General features: G+C 42.4%; 1 protein-coding gene across 1 annotated transcript in view; it reads right to left on the bottom strand.

Annotated features, from left to right (window-relative positions):
• Window positions 1-647: 647 nt before the first annotated feature.
• LOC306769411 (retinal guanylyl cyclase 2-like) overlaps window positions 648-27,716 on the bottom strand; it is a gene marked incomplete at both ends in the record, with an annotated part of 78,286 nt that continues 51,217 nt past the window's right edge. The window contains 8 exons of the mRNA XM_079257996.1: window positions 648-735; window positions 5,516-5,601; window positions 5,716-5,801; window positions 12,116-12,214; window positions 12,297-12,471; window positions 26,347-26,415; window positions 26,483-26,606; window positions 26,914-27,077. Coding sequence (XP_079114122.1) covers window positions 648-735; window positions 5,516-5,601; window positions 5,716-5,801; window positions 12,116-12,214; window positions 12,297-12,471; window positions 26,347-26,415; window positions 26,483-26,606; window positions 26,914-27,077 — 891 coding nt within the window. The remainder of the gene's footprint in view (window positions 736-5,515; window positions 5,602-5,715; window positions 5,802-12,115; window positions 12,215-12,296; window positions 12,472-26,346; window positions 26,416-26,482; window positions 26,607-26,913; window positions 27,078-27,716) is intronic.

The following is a 27,716-nucleotide window of genomic DNA, read 5'->3' on the forward strand; positions in this document are numbered from 1 at the left end:
AATCTGCCCATAAAATATTCATTCCAAAGCTACATTTATTGATTATAAACATTATTGTTAATTTTCTGGAATGTGCACTATTTACACTACAGTAGGGTTGTCCAGCTCTGGTCCTTGAGGGCAAAAGTCCAAAACGTTTTTCATGTATCCCTCTTCAACCATAACTGACTCAAATGAATGAGTTATTGAGCTGAAGTTCATTAGCTGTTGGATCCAGTAGAGTCTGGTGTGTTGCAGCAGGAATACATCAAAAACCTGCAGGACAGGGGCCCTTTCGGAATTTCAGCTGACTGATTCCTGGCTTCTAGTTCTGGTTCCCGCACCAAATAACATCATCTTAAAAACAATTATTGACAAGCAAAAAGTGACCAAGGAAAGTAATCAGATCTACAATACATATGTGTAAAATTGGAGATAGTCAGATAAAATCTAAATTATGAACTAAAAGTCTGCTTGGAAAACAAAATTCTCTAACTGGGAGAACACCATAACAGAAAAAAATTAGACATCACACATTTTAAGCTTTCCTGAGAAATTTTTTATGATCTTGATTCTTTGGTTAGAAATGCAAAGACATCAGATAATTGTTAAACATCAGATACTGTTATAGTGGAGGTTTGTGAATACTTGATGTTCTACTTTAAAAATCATTTTTTCATTAATTTCTGTCGGTCTAAAAACTTTTGTCGTCTTTCAACTGGAATCTCATCGAGACTGATGCCGTGATTACTGGCCCTGAGAGAGACAGAGAGAGCGAGAGAGAGAGAGAGAGATGAAAGCAAAGCCATGGTGGAGAAAGGTGAAAGTATGAAAAATAGGGGAGAAACAAAAATATTTATCAGATAAACAGAATAACTCATACAGTTCCTAACTAAGTTCTTTTTCTTAAAAAAATGGGGGAAAAAAAACCCCTATACTTTCAGTCCTACATGACAGAAAATGTCTAAATTTAATTGTTTCACCCTGACCACAGAGATCAGAACTATTTGATTGCCTCACTGACAGTGAGATTGGTTAAAGCAAGGTTAGGCAACTCCGGTCCTCGACTGCCACAGTCCTACAAATGTTAGGAATTTCCGTGCTGGAACACACCTGATTCAAATCAATGGCTAAGTCTGATAATTAGGTCTGATGTGTGCCAGGTGTGTTGCAGCAGAGAAACCCCTAACATTTGCAGGTGTAGCAACCTCCCATGGCTGAACTAACCCCCAAATTAGATACGAACTCAGGATTTTCTACTTCAAGGGAAATCCATCCACACATCTCCGAAACAGAGATCGGTGAAAGCCCTAAAAATCAGATCCATCTTAATCCGGGTAGACAGACCTCCATGTTAAACCAGGAACCCTGCTGGTTTTATCTTGTTCCTGGTAGGAAATGTCTACACAGACAGACTGTGGCACCCTTTTGAAGTTGGACCCTGGTAAGAGCCTGTTGTGCATCACCCCAGGAGGTCCTTTTGTATCCACAGCACACAAAGACCAGATTCCAGAGCAGGACCTTTAAGCTCTGAACTCTAAACTGTATGAAATCCTCGATGTATCCTCAGCACACCTGGATAAATGGACTCTTCTTCCTTTCTACATTAATCCAAGACTTTAACTGTTTTTCAGATGTGAAATCCACAGAAGTTAGCAAGTTAGTTCATTTCTGTGATTCCTTGGGTGGAGCAATGGCGCCATCTGGCAGACACCCTCGAACAGGTTGAGATATGCATTTCAGGTTGATTAAATACGCCGTGATTAACATTGTATGCTGTTGTTATTAACGACTCTGACTCAAAGTAAGAACTTGTGTGGAAATGATTTCTTGACCCACCAGGTCCGTGGAAAGTGAAAATCATCGATGAAGTGTATTGAAATGTCTTGTACCTGTTAACAAACCTTTTCCCCTTTTGACAGCAGCAAAACTGTTTTAAGGTTCATGTTTATAAGGATCATTCATACTTCTTCTCATCTATAAATGGATTTTATCGACATGTTTTGAGGTTGGAAAAATGTTAAGTTTAATTCTCCAAGAATTTAGTATTTTAACCACACTTTCAGACACCATGTCCTGACCCCTGTGCTCTGATTGGATAATCTAAAGTCCACCCCAGAGTGCCGGTAAATTTAACTGCGGGTCATCCTGGAACTGGTCTCTCTGGTCGTCTTCCTCTTTTTCCTTTGTCCTCTGACCCTGAAACCCTGACATAGGACTAGTTAATTTCCTCAGACTTGCCATCTTTCCAACATTCCTAGTGCTCAAGCTTAAAACTGCTTAGATGACTTTACTTTAGGAAATTTATATTTTCACATTTGACGTTGGCTCGGCCCGAGCTTTTCATACCATCTCTCTTTCTCTCTCATCATGGCTGATTCATTATTTGATGCTTGCTGCCTGTTATTTCTGGTTTATGTGATTAATTTCATTTATGCCTGTTGATTTTAACCGGTGTGGTTTTAATAAAGTATGTTATATTTTAAGAAGTCGTTGTAGTGTGATCAATCTTTGAGAAGTGATTTGTTCCCTCTGATGAGAACTTAAGCGTATTGAGGGTGATGGTTATCTGTTATTAGACAAATATCATTGTCAAATTACGGTTTTCCCTGCCTGACCGTATCATAAATTTAGGGCTGGGTGGTGACCTGAGGTGTCTAAGGACACAGCAAGTTCATATTAAACACCCACTGTCACTCAGACATTGGATCACTGATTAACATTAAAGAGAATACGCTACACAGGACTGTGGCACTCGACCCTACCCCTGGGTTAGAGCAATCCCTGTGTAGCCTCCAAGGCTTTCCAGGAGGAATAAAACAACTTTTCATTTTTCTTCTCTTTTTCTTCTTTGGCTGGATTAAATGATAGCCTCTTTATCTTCTCTTGCAGTCAGACTGGTGTAATCCTAGAGGACTGGAGAAAATGACCATTTGACCCGAAGGAGGACAACGGGTTTCTTGTGCCATAGTTTTTCTTTTCTTCCCCCAGATAAACACACAATTCACACACCCCTCCAGGTTTCTCTTTCAGGACCTCCTGCTGACCCCAAAGCCAGATGGTCTGAACAAATATCTAATACAATTTACAGTCCCTTAGGTCAATAGATACGGAGTGTCACATCTGACTAAGCGGCTGACTCTCGTCAGAAATGACACCTTTAATTCTAAGAACAGACTCCACGGCACCAGCAGAGACCCTTCGAACCTCTGCTTTGATCCTCCCAGAATATACATCCCGGTATGGCAGATCCAGGCCCCTCTTCCCACAGGAAGAAACTCCAGATGCACTTCTTTGTCTTCCTTAAAAATTTTCTTTCACTAACTGGTTTAATGTAGCCTACATGCTTTTTGTTGATAGGTTTGACATAAGTTTCCCTTTTCATTCATTGTCATATGTGATTTAATTCCTTGAACTGATCATACATCACAATTGATCATGAACACTTTATTACATAATGTTGGTGATATCTTTCCAAGCTTGGAACCCCTTTTAAGCAAATAATAGGAATGAATAAGAATGTAAGCTCTCTTTCAGGATTCATCGGCTGAGGAAGACAAGTCATGCCAATTGATTAATCAACATTTAATAGGAAATATGTGTTTATGCAACAATCTTGTTTCATGTGTAAAAGTATTACTATTGGTAAATGTTTCCCTTTCAAGCAAACAAAACACATGCATGATTCTCCAGAATGTTGATTACCATGCTTAAAACTAGGAAACAAAGTTAATAATTTGATTATCATATTCATGTTAATGAAATGGCAGAAAGGAACCCGGGCGCCACCCTGTAACAGAACCTGAATAATTCCTACCCCTTTGGTTAACAATCAAAGCTGACCTGATTGGGTAAGACTGACCAGCCTTCTGACCATTAGTAGTTTGTGATTGGTCAGGACCTAGAAGGAGGGTTCAGTTAAAATGAACCCGCGCTCTGGATCCCTCTCTCCTCTCTCGACTCTCGATCCCCGTGATTCTTTTTACTTTGACTTAATTTCGTTGCCCTCTCGCAACTTTCCGCTCTACGCAGCTGTTCCTTTGTTCTTATAAGTTTACTTTATGTCTCCTCTTCTTGTCGTGCGCGTAAGATCTTAACGAGATAAGTTCGAACAGAAAATTAATATTTGTTTTGAAGGCGAAACAAGCCTTGTTTTTTATTATTCCCCTTTTGAGATCAGTAACTCATCAGAACCGCAGTTCCACTAATTTTTGCGTCTGTACAAGTTCTGTATATCATAAGACAGTACGCGTGAAACACACCCTTTGGAATAATTTGAGTGTGAGGAAAACCACCCTTGGTTCTGAGATTCTGCTGGACAGAGATCCCAAACTGTTCATCAGAACAGCTTCAGACCTACTCCTCCCGATGACAGACGGTCCGTTTCCCAGAGAGACGCAGTCCAGGAGAGAACCACCCGGTCCACCAGCTCCGCCTGACCCGCGTCCAAGTAGGATCTTCATAGCGCTTTGATACCACTTGTGGTGTTCAACAGTACATCAAAATTTATCAAATTATAAGTTTGAATTCTCATCAAAATGTAATATCACTAAGTATATTCTTATAAAAGATTTAAGTGAAATAACGATACAGATTTAATTGTTTCAATTCCAACCAGTTCCTTTCTGCTCCATTTCATTCAATTCATTGTTAACTCTCATTATTACTGTCATAAATGAAAATCCATGCAGACATATTCATTATACCATCTCACCAATAACCTCTCCATCATTGCTCATTTTCACTGCTGTATGTTTACTATCATTGTAATAAATATGTATCATCAATTCATCCCTTCTTGTCATAATTTCTGAATGCACAATTTCTGGTTCATTTGTTCTTAGAATTTACTCCTTTAAACTGAGACTGTGTTTATCAAATTAAGTATATTTCAGGTTCTCTCATCCTCCTGAATCTTAGGTTAATTAAAAGTGATGAGTGGTGCTCCGAGGTAATTAATAAATTAATCAATTAATAATTAATAGAGGCATAATTATGTCACACCTGACAGATAACTGACCAGTTAACCTTGGTTTGGTTCATTTGCAGCATTAAAGCAAACAGACTCTCCACTGCACCAAACACATTGACATAGGACTACATAAATTTATTTTTATTCCAAAGTTTACTGGCAGTGAAATGGCTAATTTCTGTCCTGTCACATTGATGAATCAGACATAAGGAATAATACCCCACCTAACAAGCAGGCTGTCATTGTTCGATCATGTTCCACCAGTTTGCACTGCATGAAAAGTTCACCTGAGGCAGTTATATTCCCAGACCTCATGTTTACAATCTTTTTTTCACCAATGACCCTTGACATCACATATATCATCTACAACAGATTTACCTCTGGACCTTTAGTTTATCATCAGAGACAGCACTACTTGTGGGTCTTCCATTCATAATCTGTGGCAGTTTTGCTCCTGCATGTCAGATTTATCATCTCATACAGCTCTCTTACTGGAACACACATTCTACATATAACAAGTATTTTTCACGCTTCATTTATATTGTACACATTTCGGGTTCTTACCCTCCAATGAGGTCTGGGGGAGTGGGGAGAGGTTTGTCAAAACCATCTCGGCCCATCAGCCAATAAGTGTCCTCTGTGCCCTTCACCTATAACAGAAATAAAAACATCAATTTCATAATCAGTACCTGACTGAGGTGGTCTTCACCAAACTTATTTTTATATCTTTTTCAAAAACATAAAACTTTATTACAATGTAGTACCTGTGCCTTCCTGGTCTCAATGTGGTATCCCACTTTGAGACTGGTGAGTACTTTGACAGTACTCAGACTGATGTGGATCCTGTAGGCTAAAAAACACAGTCAAAACACAACACAGATGTTTGTTTTGTTCTTTTCAGATGTTGCCACTGGATACGGTGAGATCATACACCCTCAGATTTAGCAATTGATACACTCTTCTTTGTTGATCCAGATGCCTCCTCTACATGGGTAACACTATAACACACTTTTGTTTTTGTTTTGATCTCGTATATTAGCTAAGTTTCAAAACACAATCCATTTTGTATTCTCCCTCATGGTTTGTCAGATGTTTATCTATTCTTCTTCCTCCGTTAGAGACAATGGGACATTTAAACACCCTAAAGCCATGGTAGCTGCTGAGAAATGACAGTGCAAATAAGCAATTTACCAATCACTGAGCAACTCCATGACCAACACAGACTGGGTGATGGTGAGGAGGAGACATAGTTTTGAATGTAAGTCTGCATTTGTGTGGCAGAATCATGCATTATCAATCTTGATTTATGCTAATTGCTAACGATGGTTTAGCAGCTCAAACCAGAAGCAGTGACAGGGGACAGAAGATGGGGAGAAAAGCAAAATACATAGAAAGAATAGAGTGGACATTCAGGACAGAGGGGTAAAAGAGGACAAACATAAAAAAAAAGCTTTTTTAATATTAATGTCATATATAGTTCTTTTTTTTAATTATTTTGTTTTACATCTTATCCAGCATTAAAGCAGAATGATTATCTGGATGCTGTATTCTGCTGAGCAAATTTACTTTGCCAAGGGGAGCATTATATCTATAAGATATATAATATTTATGATGGTCCCCTGGATATATCACATCAAATCAAAGTTTATTTGTATAGCACCTTTCATACAAGAAGCAGTTCAATGTGTTTTACATATATTAAAACAAGTAAAACAAATAGACATCTCATCATTCACACACACACACACACACACACACACAATTTCATGTTGCCTGATAAAGCTTCTAAAACACTCTTCTGTCTCTTTAACCAAAAATGATAATAATAATAATAATAATAATAATAATAATAATAACAATAATAATAATAAAAGAATATACATAAAAGATATAATGTCTGGCTTGCCAAACTGTGAGGAAACGATATCCTGGGGATCCTTTCACACCAGGGGCCAGTCCACTCATAACCATAGGGTGCGTCACCACTGGAACGGCGATGACTCTGGGCTGGCCCTGATCCGTACTACAGCCAAATGGCTGTAATGCAAGGGCTAACCTGTCAGAGGCCATCCCAATGGGAACAACCTGGCAAAATGAGTAGGCAAGGCCCCCAGCATGGCGGACCCCCATGAGGAAAACACTGGACTAACAGAACTTAAGATCAAACAAGACTAAGACCTACAAGGAACCCGCTAAGAACACAAAATAAATAAATAAATACATAATAAAAGTGAGCATAGGAATAAATATTTAAGAAATAAAGTGATAAAAATGAGATAGAAATAAACAGGTAAAAGAGAACAAAAATAATAAATAAATAAATAATCCTTACATAGACTAAAAACCGGATAAAATAATCTAAAAGCTAAACTAAAAAGGTCTTGAGCCTCTTTTTATAAACATGAATGGTATCTGCAGCCATAAGGTTCTCCGGCAGGCTGTTCCACAGACGGGGACCATCGTGATGAAAAGAGGCCTCACCATAAGTTTTGGTTCTTACTTTAGGAACATGTAAAAGACATGTACATGTACAATTAAGACATTTAAAAATCACTAAATGAATCGTAAAATCAATCCTGAAATGCACAGGGAGCCAATGCAGTGATTTTAAAACTGGAGTAATGTGTTCCTGCGCTCCGGTCCTCGTCTGAACTTGTGCCGCTGAGTTCTGGAGTAATTCATTCATTCATTCATTCATTTTCTGAACTGCTTATTCCAATTCAGGGTCGCGGGGAAGCTGGAGCCTATCCCAGCTGGCTTTGGGTGACAGGCAGGGTACACCCTGGACAGCTCGCCACTCCATCGCAGGGCCACACACAGAGAGACGAACAACCACACTCATGCTCACACTCACACTCACTCCTAGGGGCAATTTAGAGTGACCAATTAACCTATCATGCATGTCTTTGGACGGTGGGAGGAAGCCAGAGTACCCAGAGAGAACCCAAGCATACACGGGGAGAACATGCAAACTCCACACAGAAAGGCCACTGACCAAACCAGCCAAGGATTGAACCAGTGACCTACTTGCTGTGAGGCCACAGTGCTAACCACTGCGCCACCGTGCAGCCCTTCTGGAGTAATTGTAAGCTTGAAATGGATGTTTTAGGAAGACCTGTGAGCAAGGCATTTCAGTCATCTATTCTACTAGAAATAAAAGCATCAGCATCTCTGTGCTGGCAAGAGAGAGAAATGGGCGGACTTTGGCAATGATTTTTAGATGATAAAATTCTGCCTTTGTGACATTTCTGATGTGTGGAATAAAATTAAGCTCAGAGTCAAATAAAACACTCAGATTTCTCACACAGTTAGAAGGTCTAAAGTTTTGCAGTTTGCATGAAATGATCTCTCTCTCTTGTCTTCAGGACCAATAATTAAAACCTCAGTTTTGTCCTGGTTGAGCTGTAAGAAATTCTCTGCCATCCATGACCTTATGTCTAAAATACAGTTAAAACAGTATGAACTGGCTGATCAGGAGAAACGGCGAGGTCAAGCTGTGTATTATCAGCATAGCTGTGAAAAGCAATGCTGTGTCTCCTGATGACGTCCCCAAGGGGCAACATGTGCAGATTACAAAGTATTGGGCCTAAAATTTATCCTTGGGCAACTCCACATCGAATTCCATGGGTCCTTGAGGAGAAAGTATTCATATTTTCAAAGAACTGTCGCCCTGTGAGATAGGAATGAAACCATTTCAAGACAGTTCATGAGATGCCCACCAGTCATTTCAGTCTGTTTAATAAAATATGATGGTCTATTGTATCTAAGGTGGAACTGAGATCCAGGGGAACCATGATGAAAGCTTCAGTTAATATCTAAATTACATCTAATTTAGATTCACAGAAGCTTTACATCCCACCTGGCTTGATGACAGGATTTCATGTCCACCTACTCTCCTTGATGGTCTCCTGGTATCTTTCAACAATACTCTCAAGGGCTGATTCCTTCTCCAATGTAATCTCACAACATCAAGGCAATCCTAGAGTGTAAATTGAACACCACTGGAGAATTATTTACTCCTCATCCTGCTGCCCCATTGCCTCATTGTGAAAACTGGCTATTTCTTCACCCAAGCTGCTCACATAAGTTGGTGTAATGAATACATCTTCTTGTTCGCTTGATATCTTTTGATTACTGTAACCTAATTTCATTAGGTTAAGCAAAACAATCTGATCATTTCCAGGTTGTCAAGAATGCTTCTCACTCGAACACTAATCCTAGCCCCCCTTGATCACAGAATATATTTCTGAATTCTGGTTTTAATATATCAAGGCCTACATGATTAGACACTTTTGAGAGTTTTGTTTCCAGCAGGTCCCTAGGATCATGTGATCAAGGTCTAAAGCAACTAGTTGAACACCAAAGGGGACAGAGCCTTTGCAGCAGAGGCTCTTTCCCTCTGAAACTACCATCCTCTCAGTCTGAGATCTGCAGACTCTGTCAACTCTTTTAAAACACACCTTTTAAAATTTGCTTTCACTGACTGGTTTTTGTTCTCTGTGTTGTTTTGTATTTGTGTGTCATTGTTAAGCACTTTTTGATACAAATAAAACAAAATGGATTTGTCTATTCCCCCACTGTTTTGGAAAAGCTGTGGTACAGCATTATTCTGGCACTGCACATCAGGGAGGAGGTTTTAGACAGATGTTATTCTGTTATTGTAATGTCTGTCAAATAAAAAAAAATGACCTGAAGGTCCTTTCCTAAATTTTTTGCTAATGTCAGTGGGAGGTGTACAGTAAGCAAAAACACAGTGCTTCATTGGTTTAATCTCCCCATCTGGAAAATAAATGTTGATGAAGAATGAAGAAAAATACACCCATGGACATTTGGATAATGAAATATCTTGACATATGAGATTTTTCAATGATCTGCTCCACCATTCCCAACCCCCTTCTCTCTGTTGTAGTTATTAGGCTTTTCGTTGGTATGTTTTGTAATTTCTGTATGTCATTGATTTATGTGTGTGTTGATTTGAAAGTTTCCACAAACTGTAAGTAAAATAAAAGACTTTTTATACATTTTATGATATGCCCATAGTTATAATAATTAAGCATATACAAGCTGTGCCTTTATGAGCTGTTATATTTTGTGAAATTGTTGTAATATTCTGTATTTTTGAAAGTACATTAAATGTTTGTTTATGAAGATTAGTTTAACCCTAAATAAGGCACTCAATTAAATACCTTTATTAACAAAAATAAAGTTACATGCTGAATATGACAGAAAACTAAATTATTAAAAAATTGTCACTTGCCCCATAAAGGGTTAACATTGTTTACTATTCTTTAGGTATTTCTTTTATAGTTGTGAAACATATTCTGATGATTTTTTTTGTAGAGCTACTTTGGTGGACTACAGTGGAATAACAGTAGGATGCAAATAAATTCTGTTAGATGGAATCATAAAATCATACTCTTGTTATTCTGCTCAAAAATCATAAAGGGAACACTCAAGTAACACATTGTAGATCTGACTGAATGAAATATTTTTTATTAAATACTTTGTTCTTTTCATAGCTGAATGTGCTGACAACAAAATTACACAAAAAATATCAATGAAAATCAAACGTATCAACCATGGAGGTCTGGATTTGGAGTTCTACTCCAAATGAAAGGGGAAAAACACACTCAACATGAGGCTCAGTAGTGTGCCTGTATGACCTCCCTACAACGCCTGGGCATGGGACTAAAGCATCCACCAACTCCTGGACAGTCTGTGGTGCAACTTGGCGTTGGTGGATGGAGCGAGACATGATGTCCCAGATGTGCTCAGCTGGATTCAAGTCTGGGGAACGGGCGGACCAGTCCATAACATCAATGCCTTGGTGTTGCAGGAACTGCTGACACACTCCAGCCACATGAGGTCTAGCATTGTCTTGCATTAGGAGGAACCCAGGGCCAACCGCACCAGCATATGGTCCCACAAGGGGTCTGAGGATCTCATCTCGGTACCTAATGGCAGTCAGGCTACCTCTGGAGAGCACATGGAGGGCTGTGCGGCCCTCCAAAGAAATGCCCCCCCCCCCACACCATTACTGACCCACTGCCAAACCGGTCCTGCTGGAGGATGTTGCAAGCAGCAGAACGTTCTCCACGGCGTCTCCAGACTCTGTCACGTCTGGCACATGTGCTCAGTGTGAACCTGCTTCCATCTGTGAAGAGCTCAGGGCGCCAGTGGAGAATTTACCAATCTTGGTGTTCTCTGGCAAACGCCAAACGTCCTGCACGGTGTTGGGCTGGAAGCACAACCCCCACCTGTGGACGTCGGGCCTTCATACCACCCTCATGGAGTCTGTTTCTGACTATTGGAGCAGACACATGCACATTTGTGGCCTGCTGGAGCTCATTCTGCAGGGCTCTGGCAGTGCTCCTGCTGTTCCTCCTTGCACAAAGGAGGTAGCAGTCCTGCTGCTGGGTTGTTGCCCTCCCACAGCCTCCTCCACATCTCCTGATGTACTGGCCTGTCTCCTGGTAGCGCCTCCATGCTCTGGACACTACGCTGACAGACACAGCAAACCTTCTTGCCACAGCTGGCATTGATGTGCCATCCTGGATGAGCTGCACTACCTGAGCCACTTGTGTGGGTTGTAGACTCCGTCTCATGCTACCGCTAGAGTGAAAGCACCGCCAGCATTCAGACCAAAACATCAGCCAGAAAGCATTGGAACTGAGAAGTGGTCTGTGGTCTCCACCTGCAGAACCACTCCTTTATTGGGTGTGTCTTGCCAGTTGCCTATAATTTCCACCAGTTGTCTATTCCATTTGCACAACAGCAGGTGGAACTGATTGTCAATCAGTGTTGCTTCCTAAGTGGACAGTTCCATTTCACAGAAGTCTGGTTGACTTGGAGTTACATAGTGTTGTTTAGGTGTTCCCTTTATTTTTTGAGCAGTGAATTTTCCACATAATACCACTGTTTACATTGTTGGTTGAACAGAGAAAAAAAAGGAGGTATTTTTTTCAACCCAAAAAAGATTACTCTGAATTTTCACTGCTTATTGTCCCCCAAATCTGAAATGGGATTTTCGCTTGCGTTTATGAAAATACTTTTTCATAATCTGATCTATATTGCATTCAGTCTGTAGATGTGTCCTGAGATGATTTTTGTTGTAAATTGTGTAGAACAAATAAATCTGAACTGAAATGAATGAGTTTTACATACGCAGGCCACTGGATTCCATGATCGAGGCTGTGGTTACAGTGTCTCCAAACAGACAGTATCTGGGCATCGTCAGGCCAACCACACCTGCTACCACAGGGCCTAAACACATACAGGTTTTCAGCATTTTCTTCTGGTTTTCAAACAGAAAATCAAGATCTGTGAGTTTCCAATGTCTACCTACCTGAATGCAGCCCAATACGTATTTTTACTTTGATTTCAGGCATATGTTTGATCTTAAAGGCTCCTATCGAGTGCAGGATGTCCAGAGACATGTTCGAAACCTCAGCTGCATGTCGATTCCCATTTCTGTTGGGAACACCTGAAGCCACCATGTAAGCATCTCCAATAGTTTCAACCTGTACCGATAGGAGATATTAGTGATTAAAAATTACATGTAATCAACATGTACAATGGAAAATGTTTAAACTGAGTGTCACATTAACATTTGTCAACCAGCTGATGTAAAGATCAGTTTAGCTGAAATGAATTCAACAACCAAGTGTAATTTGTGGCAAAGATCCCTTGGATGAGGATAAACATTAGTGCAAAGGTTCTGTAGCCCAGACATGGGTCACCAGGCACCCTCTGAAGTCAGACATTGAGGTGTGGTACAAAAGGCGAGTATGCTGGGGCCGGGCCTTTGCCAATGGGGCCAGGTCAAGCTTACCACAAAAGGGTAACATCTTGAGGATATGAGTGTCCATATGTACAACAGGAAACTCTACGCTGCAGTTTGATGACAGACTTTGTAATCTTATCATCTGACTTGTTGCCAAATCCCCGGCTCCCACCCAGACATCCATCCAGGGCTAGGGCCCGGTGCCACCAGCCATGTCTAGACCGACTGCGACAGGAGGAGAGAGAATCAGAGGGATAATCCTTCTGCCATGGACCCTATTCCTCCCCTCCCCACTCTCAACCATCCCTCTCCCTCCTGCCTCCCACCCCCCCTCCCTGCGTAGAGCAGAACCATTGACTGTCAGGAGGACCAGAAAAATCAGAAAGAGAGCTACCTGCTGTTAATGGATAAACTTGCTGGATGACTCAGTGACTGTGACACATGCAGAACATTCATGCAGAACATTCAGAGTGGAACGTGTTCAGAGAAGAGTGATCATGCCAATGTGACTCCGCCCGCCTAGGGCTAGAGGCAGGCCAGGAGAACCCAGAGACCCGGGTAACCGACAGTCACCCCCAGGCACAGACCCCAACCCCCCACTCCGGAGCCAGCCATGCATCCGCCCAGGAGGTGGCAAAGGAGGTCCCCAACCAGAGTCCCCTGCAGTCAGGGGGAACAGGCCCCAGCAGGCCCAGGGTGGCAAGGGCCGACCCCGCCGGGCACCGGCCACCCAGAGCAGACAGAGCACAGGCCCCAGGGCCCCAAGAGCCGCCCGCCGCCCCCGCAGGCAGAGGGGACAGCCCACACCGACAGAGGACCAGGATCCCCAGACCGCCACCGAGCGGCAGCCAGGTCACATCCCAGTGCACCAGCTGCGCTCCCCGGGTACAGGACACCACCCCCCCACCACCAAACCACACACACATATACATGCATACCCTCCCTCCCCCAACACGCACTCCCCTCTCAACCTCGATCCACACACACCTCCGCAATCCACACACATCCCCTATCACATACACACCCCCACCCCACCTCTACTCACTCACCCATACCAAGTCACACAAACCCCAACCCACCCCCCCACACACGCTCACACCCCGCCACCCCATCCCTCTACTTCTACCCAACCACACATGCCCCACCAAACACCCCTCCACAACCCACAGCCCCCCCCTCCAAACTTCACCCTCAATCACACATCCCATTCCGCCTTCTACCCCCCCACACACACCCTCACTCCTCCAACACAGACACACCCCATTACATACAACCCACCCACCAACATGCCCCTCCACACACACACACACACACACGCATCTACCCATCCGCACACATCCCTATCCCCTCACCCCCCTACCCACCTATATCTCCAGCCCTAATCCCCCCCCCCAGCCATCCTACCATCCATCTGTAACCCCATACACCCGCTCCCACACATCCTCACCCCACCCCTCCATCATGTCCCATGTGAGATGTCCCAGAGGGGGCAGAGGACAGGATGGCCCCGATCAGGGCCCCCATAATTACCGCCCACCACTCCCAGCGTCCCCCCCACCACTCCACAGATGCAGCTGACCCAGCACCCCCCCAGGGCCAGCGACAACCCTCCCTCAGCCAGGCCAGCCCAGACTCAGGTCTAATGGACGGCACTCTTTCCCCACCCGTACCCTCCCCCAGTAAAGCCCAGAGAATAGGGGCATGAGAAGACCCTATCGCCCCTGCTTCCCCCCCGATTATGACTGATTGTGAAGTGTGTATTAGCTGCAATTAAAATTGAGGGAAGTGCCACGCGGTGTTGGGAGAGGGACCACCTAAGCAGCCCCCCCCACCATACATCGCATGCCCCCCCCCCCCATCATGTGAGCTGTCAGTTTTTTGGTGATTTGATGTCTAAGTGTAATTAAAACTGGGGGGTGAGCTGAGTGCAGCGATCAAGACCACCTTGATGGCCTTTCTCACCACCCAGCGCCACGTGCACACCTCCCAATACCCTGCCTGTGTGTGATGGGGGGCGGGGAGGAAGAGGGGTTGAGGGATTTAAGTCTGGAGGAAAGTGAGCCACCAGCAGCACTACGCATGCCCCCCACTGCCGGGGGGAGGACCAGGACAAGCCAGGGGCAGCCATCCCCGTAACCAGAGCCTTTGGCGACTCTAACCAGAGAGCCCCCCCCCCCCTCCCGACCCAAGAGGGGACCAACTCCCCACATGCAGAAGGGGGGCATGAGGACAGAGAAGAGGAGGGGCAGCAGAAGGGGAATCCCAGACCGATTGTCCACCGCCCCCTCACTCACAGAGGACACCCCCACCTGGGGACATGAAGTCCCCCCTTGTCCACACATCGGCACTTTCACACACATCCGCCACTGTCTCAGCACACACCTACAGCCACACACACACTTCCCGACACATACAGGTCCACCCAGCCACACATTCAGCCCACCCTCAAAACCATCCTCCTGACACCCACCACATCCAGACCTCCCGCACCCTCAGCACATCCTCCATCCCATCCCCCCACCCCCATCCACCACATCTACACTTATCCACCAACCCACCACACACATGCACCACCCACTCCCCCATACGTACACCCCTGCCCCCCACACATACACCACCACCGCACTCCTTCACACACCCACCCAACCCCCACACATCCAAGCATCATCCCATCACCCCCCCACACACACCTAACCCAACCAGCCACCAACCCCGAGCGCAATAAGGTCACATTCTCCCCCCATACTAAGTGGATACACAGACTTTGTTTGCTTTTCCAGTTTAGAAGGATAGTTTTCTTTGCGATACATAAACTGGTGAGGATTAAGTTTGCAGAATTAAATTCTATGTTAATTTCACCCAAGTGACCCAGTAGGCCCAGTTTGGGGTTTGTAGGGATGTTACATTTAAGCCAGTCTGACATATCTTTTCATACCTGAAACCAGAATTCCTGGACAGGTGGGCAAGACCACAAAGCATGGTAGTAGCTGTCAGTCGTGTTGCCATTGCAGTGTGGACAGATGTTGGATTGTGACAGACCCATCCTGAACATCCTGTGTCCTGTATAATGACTTCTATGCAGAATGTTAAATTGTATTAGTTGCATGTTTGAATTCTTAGTCATTGTAAATGTATCTGAACAGATCTGTGACCATTCATTTTGGTCAAAGTTACTGGATAAGTCTGCTTCCCATTTAGAAGTTGGGAGACATATGGAATCGTCTAGCTTTGATAGTAATCTATATATTTTGGAAAACAGTTTCGGGGCATTGAGATTTAAGAATTCTGCAGCCCTGATAGGTAGCTGCAAGTTTAATTGATCAGGGGTGTATTTCTTACCTATAATAGATTTAAGTTGGTGGTATTCTAAGAATTTTGTGCTGCTGATTTCATATCGTGAAGTAATTATATCAAAAGGGAAAAAGTTCCCGTTTTCTATTAAATGGTCTAAATGTTTTATTCCTTTATTCTTCCATTGAGGGAAGTTTATCATTTTCCGGTTTTGCTGGATGTCGCGATTGTTCCAAATAGGTGTAAGTTTGCATGGAATAAGCAAGGATTTGGTTAGTTTCAGAAATTCCCACCAGGCCATTAGTGAGGAGCTGATATTAATGCTTTTAAAGCATTTTTGGCGTTTGACAGCTGTGCTGATAAATGGCAGGTCTGAAATTGCCATATCCTCACACATAGCTTCTTCTATATTAAGCCATGGTTCATCTAGATAGCTAGGTTTAAGCCATTTAGAGATGTATTGTAGTCTGTTGCTTATAAAGTAATTTTGGAAATTAGGCAAGTCTAAGCCACCGCTATCTTTAGTCTTCTGGAGTGTTTTTAGACTAATCCGTGGTGGTTTGTCTTTCCAGAGAAATCTAGTGACATGAGAGTCCAGCGATTTAAATCAGGTCGATGGAGGTTTAATGGGGATCATTGAAAACAGATAATTGATTTTAGGTAGAATCATCATTTTTATAGTGGCAACTCTTCCCATTAGTGATATGGGTAAAGATTTCCACCGTGTGAGATCGTCCTCAACTGTTTTTAGTAGAGGGACATAATTTAGCTTTGTAAGGTCTGACAGTCTGGGTGAGATGTTTATTCCCAACTATCTAATATTTCCTGACTGTAAAGCAGTGTCAGGAGTATTATGGAAGGAACAGTTGATGGGTAGAACGGTGGTTTTAGACCAATTAATGGAATATTCAGAGACTGATGAGAATTTATTGATGAGTGTGATTGTCAGACAGATGGATGATTGTGAATTTTGAAGGAAAAGTAATACATCAGCATAAAGACTGGTCTTCTGCTCCATATTTCTACAGTTAATGCCTTTAATGTCTTTGTTTTGTCTAATGCTAGCTGCTAAGGGTTCAATAAAGATTGCAAAAAGTGAGGGGGAGAGTGGACAGCCTTGTCTGGTGCCTCTCTGCAATCTGAAGCTGTGAGAAGTTTGATCATTTGTCCTGACGCATGCATTTGGATTGCTATACAGTATCTTTATCCAGTCGATAAACGATGAGCCAAACCCAAATTTTCTTAATGTTGCAAATAAGAATTTCCAGTTCACCCTGTCAAATGCTTTTTCAGCATCTAGAGAGATTATTCTAGTTTCCAGGTTATGTATGGTGGCATAATCAATTAGATTTATTAGTCTGCGCGTATTAGTGGTGGAATGTCGTCCCTTGATAAATCCTGTTTGATCAGGATGTATGATAAGTGGAGTTATTTTTTCTAGTCTTGTAGCAAGCACTTTACTGATTATTTTAAGATCTACATTCATTGGTGATATTGGACGGTAACTAGATGGAAGTGTGGGCTCTTTTCCTGGTTTTAGTATTACTGTAATACTAGCCAAATTCATGTTTTGAAATATTTGGCCTTTTTCCTTCATTTCTGAAACCATTTTATAAAAAGTGGGTGCTAGTATAGACCAGAATTCTTTATAATATTCAACTGGAAAAGCGTCTGGTCCTGGAGCTTTATTGCTGGGCATGTGTTTTAAAGCTTCATGTAGTTCCCCTACTGAAATGGGTACATCCAAAACCATTTCCTGATCCTGTTGTAACTTTGGAAGATTGAGGTAGCTGAGAAATTCCTCAATGGTGTTGTCTGATGGATCTGTTGTCTGGTGGATCTGTTGTCAGAGGAATATAATGTTTTATAGAAATCCCTCAACATGTCATTTATTCCATCAAGGTCATGGAGGATATTTCCTCTTGAATCTTTAACAGAGGAGATGGTTGTTTTCTCCTTGTTTGCTTTTAATTGAATTGGAGAAATCTTCCAGATTTGTTGCTATGTTCAAAATTCTCTAAGCCAAGTCTTTGTAGCAAAAACTGGGTTTTATGGTTAATTATTTCATTCAGCTCTAGTTTAGCCTTTCTTATGTGATTACGAACTTGCTCTTCTGGAGAAGCCTTGTAGGCATCTTCTAGTGATTTTATTTTAAGCTCTAGTTCAGATATTTTTGAACTCTCCTTTTTCTTATGTGATGAAAATGAAATTATTTTCCCTCTCATGACTGCTTTTCCTGCCTCCCAAAGAACACATGCTGATGTTCCTGGTATGTCATTGTTTTCTATATACAAATACCACTCCCGCTTGAAGTAACTGATAAGATCAGGATCTTTAAGTAATGATGTATTAAATCTCCATTTGCTATAAGATGGTTTAGTTTTCTTATTAATCAGGGTAAATGATACTGGTGCGTGATCACTGATAGTGATGGAATGGATTTTAGTTTCTGAGATATTGTTCATCATAGAGCTGTTAGTGAGGAAGTCGTCTATTCTGGAGTATGAGTGGACAGATGAAAAGTAAGTGTACTCTCTAGCAGTGAGGTGTTGTGAGCGCCAGACATCACAAAGACCAAAATCCTCCATATATTGTTTAACAACTCTTGCTGACTGCCAGACCATGTGTTTCCCTGCTCCGCCCCCCTTGTCCATCCCAGAGTTTAAGGTCATGTTGAGGTCGCCCCCAATGATAAGTGTATTATCAAGGTGATCATATAGTAAGGAGAAGAAGGAGTGAAAAAAGGAGCGGTCATCAGTGTTTGGGCTATAAATATTTGCGATGCATAACTTCATGTTTAGGATAGATAATGTCATTATTATGAATCTTCCATCTGGGTCTAAAATGATATTATTAGCAGTAAAATGAATTTTCCTGTTTATCAGAATGGCTACTCCTCTTTGTCTTGAGTTGAAGCAGGCCGAGTACACGTGAGGGAACTGTGCTGTAGAGAGTACGTTAGCTGTTGTTTTTAATAAATGAGTCTCCTGTAGCAGGACAATGTCTGCCTGTAGATCATTCAGTCTGCTAAACACCTTCAACCTCTTGTCCCTGGAACCAGCTCCACGTATATTCCACGTAACAAACCTCAGGGTGGTCATGCTCAAGCTACTGAAGTGTTTCTATAAAAGTATGTGTGTGTTTGTGTGTGTGCAAGCCCACATTAATGCATGCATGCTGCGTGTAGATTGTGTGTGTATATAAGTTCATCTGTGTGTACAATGTTCCTATATGTCTGTCCACATGCTTAGAGTGTGTGTGAGAGTTGGGGGTGAGTGTTGATGTGAGTAAACGTGCTCTATGTTGTAGGTATATTGTGTGCATGACATTTTGTGTCTGTGTCATGTGGATGTACGTGTGTACCCTACATATTATTGTTGGTATGGCATAATAGAATGAAAGAGCAACTAGAAAGGAAAGGAGTGAGAAAAGCAAACAACTACAACTACACATAAAAAGAAAGAAATAGCACAAACAAAAGAGCAAAAACAAACGATCTAAAAGGAAAAAAGAAAAGAAAAGTAAAAAATAAAACAAAAACAAAACAAAATGAAAATAACAACAACAGCAAATTTACAAAGACTAGCAGTAAATGTACAGTTCTGGATGGGGCGGGGGGGGTATTTTTGTAAAGCTGTCCATTAACAAACAATTTGTCCACCGCGATGACTGCACGGGATCCTTCGTCTCTGAGCTTCTTTCGGATGGGAAACAGGACCCTGCGTCTCTCCAGAATCTCTTTGGGAAACTGATCATTTACACTAAAATCTGTCCCGCGGAGTTCCGGACCTCGATCCCTCACCTGCTCTTTCTGCTTGTAGCTCACAAACTTGGCTACAATTGGTCTCGGTCTGCGGCTGTCCGGTATTTTCCCACCTAAGCGGTGAACTCGGTGAAATGAGATGTTCCTCACCGCGTCTTCGGGTAGCTTCAGCTTGGTTTGGATAAATGATCTGATTGTTTCCTCTGGATCCTCTTCTTGTTGCTCTGGGATTCCTGCGAAGACCAGGTTGTCCCTCATGCTGCGCGCCTGGAGATCGATCACTGTTTCCTTTATTTTTTTATTTTCCTGTGTGAGTCGGGTCATCCCCTCGTTGAGAGAAGTCACCATCTCCCCGAGGCTGGCGTTCTCTGCGGCCAGAGACTCCACCTGCTTTTGGCATTGAAATGGCCCTGCTGTCTCCTGTTCGGGGCTTTTGCTTTTTTGCTTCTGCTTCTGTTTTTTCTGCTTTTTCCCAGTCTTTTTTTAGTCTGTTTTCTCTAAGTTACCTCTGCATTTCTCTCTCTTTGTGGGCGTTACTTACCCCTTAGTTTAATTTTTGTTTTGCACACAAGATCTTAATAGATAAGTTCGAACAGAAAAGTTAATATTTTTGTTTTAAATTGCCACGATTGTTTGGAATTTTTACCCAGTACTTTTTCCAGAGATCAGTAATTCCCCAGAACAGTAGTTCCAACTATTCTCTGCATCTTTGCAAGTTCTTTAAATTTGGACAGTAAATTTGGACTCACATTGGACCTGGCATAATCCTATTTGGACCAATTCGATCTTTTGTCACCTACACCACATTGCTGCTGGAACCCCCCTGGTCAGATCCCAGATACTAGGGTTGCCAAGGCCTATGCTTCACGATGCCCAGACAGTGAAACCAAACTGTCTGACCCAGGAGACTTCGCCGAACCAGGGAGATGCTACCCAATTAGACCAAGCTCCAAAGACCCAGCATCTAAAGTAGGGACCTTTATAGCACTCTGAGCATTTGTGGTGTCTTGACAGTCATATCAATGTTTAAACTAAGCTATTAAATTTGAATTTACATCCAAATTTAATATAATTGAGCATATTCTTGAAGAAGATTTGAGGAAGATAATTACAGTTCACAACTTGAGAAACATAACATGCATTTCATCAGATCCTTTATTGCCCGCTCGTTCCTGTACAGTCACATTTTTTTTACATACTGCAGGATCCCCATTAAAGTTCAACTTAAGCGTCTAACTTAAAGGACAACAGATCAATTTGAACTTAACCACTTTAACGTAACATCCTAACATAACATCCGAACAGCTCTTCCCCCTTAAGTCAAAGTATACTCCCTTCAAGATGTCAACTAATGGCAGATACATGCACATGAAAACAAAACAAACAGAATTTACTACTCTACAATGTAGGGGGTAGACTGCCCCTCCTTGAGACACTCAGACTGTATTGTGGCCCTGCTACTACATAGTCTTCAAAGTACGTTGGTGCCTACCTAACTCTCAGTGTTTAACCGTGGCCTGTCTCAGCCACTCGCTCATGTGGCCCTGATGACGGCTCACCGGGGCCCCCTGCCTCAGGTTTTGGATTCTTCACTTCAGTCCCAGCTTCAGCAGGTCCCTGTGATGCAGGGTCCACCGGGAAACTGTCATCTGCCGGGTTGGATCCGCACAATTTCTGATCATAGCAAGGACAAATCTGATCTTGATGGCGCCGTACCAGCTTGCCATTCTGTGTGTGCACTGTCCAGGACACTGGACCTGTTTTCTCCATGAGTGTGGCTGGGATTCACTTTTGGCCTGAATACCCCCTTACATACACTGTGGCCGATTCAGTAAAGATCTGCTCATTGGCATGTCTGTAATGATATTCCTTCTGTTTTATCTGATGTCGTTTGACCCTGTCAGCTATTAAAGGACACACAAACTCCAGCTGGGTTCTTATCTTCCAGTTCATGAGCAGCTCAGCTGGCGTAACTCCAGTGGTGACTTGGGGAGTTGAACGGTATTTAAACAGAAATCTGGCCACATTTGTCTCCACACTGCCTGTCCCCATCTTTTTCATTCCCTCTTTAAACAGACACACCGTCCGTTCAGCACAGCCATTGAAGGATGGGTGGTAAGGGGCTGTCGTAATGTGCTAGATCCCATTCTTTCTAAGAAAGTCTTCAAACTCTGCACTAACTAAGCTGTACTAAACTCTGTACTGACCAGAACTGTAGGGATTCTGTGAGTGGCAAAGATGCTTTTTAGTTTCTCCACAGTCAGGAATTAAGTTATGGATTGCATGGGGTGAACTTCAATCCATTTAGAATGTGCATCCACAACTATCAGGACAAGGGTCCACAGAAATCCACATGCACCCTCATCCATGGTTGTTGTGGCCACTCCCACAGATGCAATGGAGCTACAGCAGGAGTAATTGACAAACATGACAGTGACACACTGCTGACTCCGAGTCTGCATCTATGTTAAGCCACCACACATAGCTACGAGCCAGCATTTTCATTCTTGATACCTCTGGATGGGCCTCATGCAGCTCGTTAATAATGGCCTGTCTCCCTTGTGGTGGTATTACCACCCTGCTTCCCCACAAGACACACCCCTGCGTTGAACTCCAGGAGCCTTGATGCAGATATTTCTGGACCAACAAACATTGTCCATTCTCTGTGGATCCAATCTGTGATCTGCCTGACGTGTAATGGTGTACCATTCATGTGTTCCATGAGCATGACTACCTTGCTTCTTGTGGAGTCACAGCCGGCAGAGCTGGGAGTGGTAATCTGCTCAGCACATCAGCATTACTGTGTTTTGCACCTTTTTTGTATTCCAGAGTGTACTCATACGCCGCCAGAATTAATGCCCATCTCTACATTCTGGTCACCGCAAGGTGTGGTACACTCTTACTCTCCCCCAGGAGTCCCAGCAATGGTTTGCGATCTGTGACTATGGTGCAGTGTTGACTGAACAGATACTGATGGAACATCTTCAGGCCAAATATGATGGCCAGTGACTCTTTCTCCAGTTGAGAGTACCCCCATTCTGCATGTGTCAATGACCGGGACATTAATGCTATAGGCTGCCCCGAAAACACTGAGATGAGACCGCTCCAACACCATATGGAGATGCGTCACAGGACATGTACCAAGGCTTGGTGCTATCATAATGTATCAGTAATTTGTCTGACTGGAGACACTTTTCCTGTGTCTGACGTTTGCCCCACCTCCATGTTACCTCTTTTCTCAGAAGTTCATGCATTGGCTCAGACAAGGTAGAAATGTTGAGCAAGAATTTGTGATAGTAATTGAGCTTTCCCAGGTAAGACTTGAATTGCATCTGGTTTGTTGGCTGTGGGGCATTCACAAGGGTTTTAACCTTTTCCCCCACAGGATGGATTTTGTCATGGTTCATTGTGTATCCCAGGTACACCACTTCAGGTGCCATGAACATGCACTTGTCTCTTTTCAAATGGAGCCCTGCAGATGAAAGCCTTCTAAGCACTGCTTCCAGGTTCTTCAAGTGGTTAGCGTCATCTTTGCCAGTAACAAACCGCACCACTACCTGAGGAGTTCCCTGCAATAAATTGTCTATGGTGCGCTGAAATATGCCTGGTGCGGATGACACCCCATCCGTAACCTTGTGAACCAATACAGGCCCCTGTGTGTGTTTATTGTTGTGAACTTCTTGGATTCCTCTTCCAGTGGGAGATGCTGATATGCCTGAGATATGTCCAATTTTGCAAACTTGCAACCACCTCCAAGTATGGCTAACAAGTTCTCTGTTTTTGGAATGGGGTAGTTGTCTAGCTTGGACACTGGGTTCACTGTGACTTTATAGTCCCCACATGTCCTTGTTGTTTTGTCCGGTTTTAGTATAGGGACTATGGCAGCAGCCCACTCAGAAAAATTAACAGGCTGAATGATTCCTTCTTTCTCCAATCTCATCAACTCTGTTTCCACTTTCTCCTTTAATGCACATGGCAGGGGTCTAGCCTTAAAATATCGTGGTTTGGCTGTGCAGTCCACTTAAATTTTGGCTGTGGCTCCCACTAATGTGCCCAGTTCGCCTTTAAACAAATCCCAATGCCTTAAGAGTACTGTTTTGAGTCCCTGTGGTTGTCCCAGCTGTAGTCTGAAAATGCTTCTCCAGTCCATGACTTTGATCTGATGACTTTTAGCCAATTTCTCCCCAGTAGATTTGGCCCCTTCCCTTTTACAACCCACAGTGATAGTTTCATGCTCTGCCGCATGTAACAAACCTGTGCATTCATCTTTCCCCACTCTGTCCTTTGTGTAGGTTTACAGTTTAGTCGTGGTGCTATGAAGCATTCCTCCAAACTGTCTGAATGTTCCTTCTTTCACAATCATGATTCCAGCTCCGGTGTCTATTTCAAAGTCGATGTTGTGACCATTCATAGATAATTGTTCTTTGTATGGCTCCACCCTTCCTTCATGATCAAAGTTGTACATGTGTGCACTATCTTCCTCCCCACTAACTTCCAACAGATGGGCTTGGCCCTGGAGTTTGTCTCTGTTAATCCTTCTGGCGTTGCGGCATTTCCTAGACAAGTGCCACCTCTTGTGGCAGTTGTGGCAAACTGCATCATTGAATCTGCAGTCCGTTGCTCTGTGGTTGCCTCCACAATGACAACACCCCTATTCAGGTGGCCACTGATCCCCAACAACAGGCTGCACTTTGTGCATGGACACGTCCACCCGTTTGCTGCAACTCGGCAACATCTTTAGCAGATGTTTCCATGGAAGTGGCTATTTCTACGGTTCTCACCAAGGTCAGTTTATCATCTGGTTCAGGTAACAGGCACCGTTGAGTGCAGTCAGCATTAATGCCGCATACCAGTCTGTCCCTGATCATATCGTCCAGTGAATTGCCAAACCCACAGTGTTCTGTTAATCTCCTTCGCTCCAGAGGGTTAGCGAGACGGACTGTCCTTGTTGTCTTACCTTGGAATGAAACTTCTAACGTTCCACAATGAGACTAGGTCATGGCATGAAGTGATCCATCAATATCCTTAGTAGTTCCGCCAAAGAAAAATTCCCTGGTTTACGTGGTTTGCACAGATATTTCAGTACACTGTAGACTCTTCCGCCACATGAACTCAAAAAGATGGCCCGCTTCTGCTCTGCATCCGTGATCTTATTAGCCATGCAATAAAAGTTCATACACTCAATGTACTGCTGCCATTCATCGCTTCTGGATCAAACTCGTAAATTGTTTCATTTGTCGCCATATTCAGTAACAGTAGTTTATTCTCATTGCCAATGTAGTAACCTTACTGTTCACAACTCGGGAGACATTACATGCATTTCATCAGAATAGTCATTCTGATTTATTGAGCTAAATCCCTCATAGAAACCTGATTCTTCCTTCCTTCATCTCATTTCATTTTTAGTACTCCTCGTCACTATTAGAAAAAAAATCCACAAATAAATATTTGTTTCATAATTTTTCCATATAATCTCTTCATTGTTGTCTCCATGCATCGGATTGTTTCTGCTGTGTATCATCACTGTTAATAAAAATATGTGTGATCATCTTCAATGTGGTTGTCATAATTTCTGAATGCAAAATTCTAGGTTATTCCCTCTGAGAATTTGTGTCTTCAGGTAAAGACTGAATGAATCTTAGGTCTTCTCATCCTGGCCTAAACTTAAGTTAACAAGGATAAGTGGTGCTCCATAGGCTTTTTAATTAATTGAGGCATTACGCTACAAAATACAAATATTATTGTCCGGTGGCCGGTTTGACCCTCAAAACTCGTGCATTTTGGAATCTCTAGATCAATTTTAGCAAAATAGGTGCTCAAATGCCCTCTTTTAGGAAATTCAAAATTGTCATATAGAAATACAAACTCCACCCCAATCTTTTTTCCTCCAAAAATGAGCTATACTATTTGGAGGTATGGAATAATAATGGCCAATTTCACCACATTTCTGTCCTTATCATCAGGATCACATGGTTTCAAATCTAAATCAACACAGAAATTATGTGAAAATTATATGAAATTAAAAGTCTCATAAATACCTTTAGATATATAGCATTTCTCCCAGTTGTGGAAGCAGTTCTTTCCATTTTATGTGAATTTTGCCAGAAAAATCCTCGTTCACAAAGATATTAGTTCCTTTCAGAGACTTTCCTCATCACAGAATTTCTTGTTTATCCTTTAACCGGAGCAGTTTAATCAGAAAAGATCTAGGTCATCCTGAAGGGTCAGGTTTTACTGCTGGTTGTTTAAAGAAACTTGGTGATGGTCAAAGTTTTCTGAGATGACTTTCATTTTTTCCAGCCCCCTTATCCAAATTAAGTTTTATATGTAAGAGCAGGCAGACACACAACTTAGATACAAATACAGAGCACACCAAACACCTGAGTACAGAATTTAACTTATGGAAATTCTGGCTGACTGTTAACTTACTGTACCAGAAACAGGCAGCCAATAAAACAGGTTAACTGATAGTATTGAAAAGTCTTTCAGTATTGAGTTTAGAGTTGAATGTTTAGTTGGGTTATTCAGAAAAAGGCTAAAGAGCAGTGTACGCCTTACCTTATAGACATCATGAGTACCAATGATCGCATCAAACATGGTGTACAGGTCATTCAGCAGGTCAACAACCTACACACAAACAGCTGGAGTGAAAAAGTGAAGAATAACCATAACCAGCAGAAACAACAGTTCATACCTCAATGGGTTCACTGAGAGCTGAGATGGTTGTAAAGCCAACAATGTCACTGAAATAAAGTGTGCAGTCTGCGTAATGTTCAGGTTGGACTGGTTTTCCTTTCTTCAGAGCCTGAGCCACAGACCTGTAATAATCAGAAAGTATTAAACCACTTTGCTCATTTATAAAATGTATATGCAGATGAACTACTCTGTTCTTAAAACTCTGGTTCATTATCAAATTCAAGGTTAAGTTTTTGACATTGAAGCCAGCCACTGACGGCAAAAGAGATTTCAGTTTAGGTAGAATTCAAAAGTTTGAAGCTTTGAGTTATCTGGGTGAGTTTGTATGTCTATTGAATCACCTTGTGCTTCATCCACACACATGTTAAGCTGCAGAAGATCAAGTTGCTGCATTTATGTAGATGATATTTTACACAAACTGAGTCTCACTTTGGTAGCAGCTGTCCAACCAGCTTGTCCGTCTTGCTTCTCTCAACCTCCAGCTCATCTGTACGCTCTCTGATCAGATCCTCCAGGTTAGAGCTGTACTGCTCCAGCATCCTCAACATGGAGTCGATTATGTTTGCTCTTTTCCCTCTGCCAATACCTCGGAACTACAAACAGAAGGTCAGTGACAGATTTTCTCAGGAGACCTCTCAACCAGACAAAGAACCACATGAAAGACTCTGTGATATCTATTGCTTTATGCATATTTAGCATTTATACTAATGAGGTGCGAAACACAATTCAATGAGGACATCACATATGATGAGTAAAAAACAAAGCAGCTGGATTAATGCAACAGATTGATGAATCATCTTAAAATCTCTTTTTTTCTTCCAGGTAACAACAGAAATAATACTAAATTATTCATAAAAATCACCTTGAAGATCATGTTTATGTCACCATTTTTTGCTTACATTTTTGCTCTTGTGTTTCTTATGTGTATGTGGTGTTGTAATCCCATTCCTTGCCAGTGGATGGCATCTACACTATGGGAATGTTCTCCATTATTTGAATCTTCTTTTTTATACAGCTGTTAATATGGTTTGTATGTCAGTGGCTCAGTTCTGTGTCACAGTTGAGAAGCCGTATCTGTTTGAAGGCCTTCTCTTTAACAACAACAGTAAGGTCCATCTTCATGACAGCAGAATGATGGTCTGGCTGACATGCTGTGATGAACACATAACTCTGCCAAGAGGAACCTTTTCGATATGAGCCCCTCCACCCTTGATTCTTAAGATTTATATCCT

Source organism: Telmatherina bonti (assembly GCF_933228915.1).
Source record: "Telmatherina bonti genome assembly, chromosome: 18".
In the NCBI taxonomy this organism is placed as follows: domain Eukaryota; kingdom Metazoa; phylum Chordata; class Actinopteri; order Atheriniformes; family Telmatherinidae; genus Telmatherina; species Telmatherina bonti.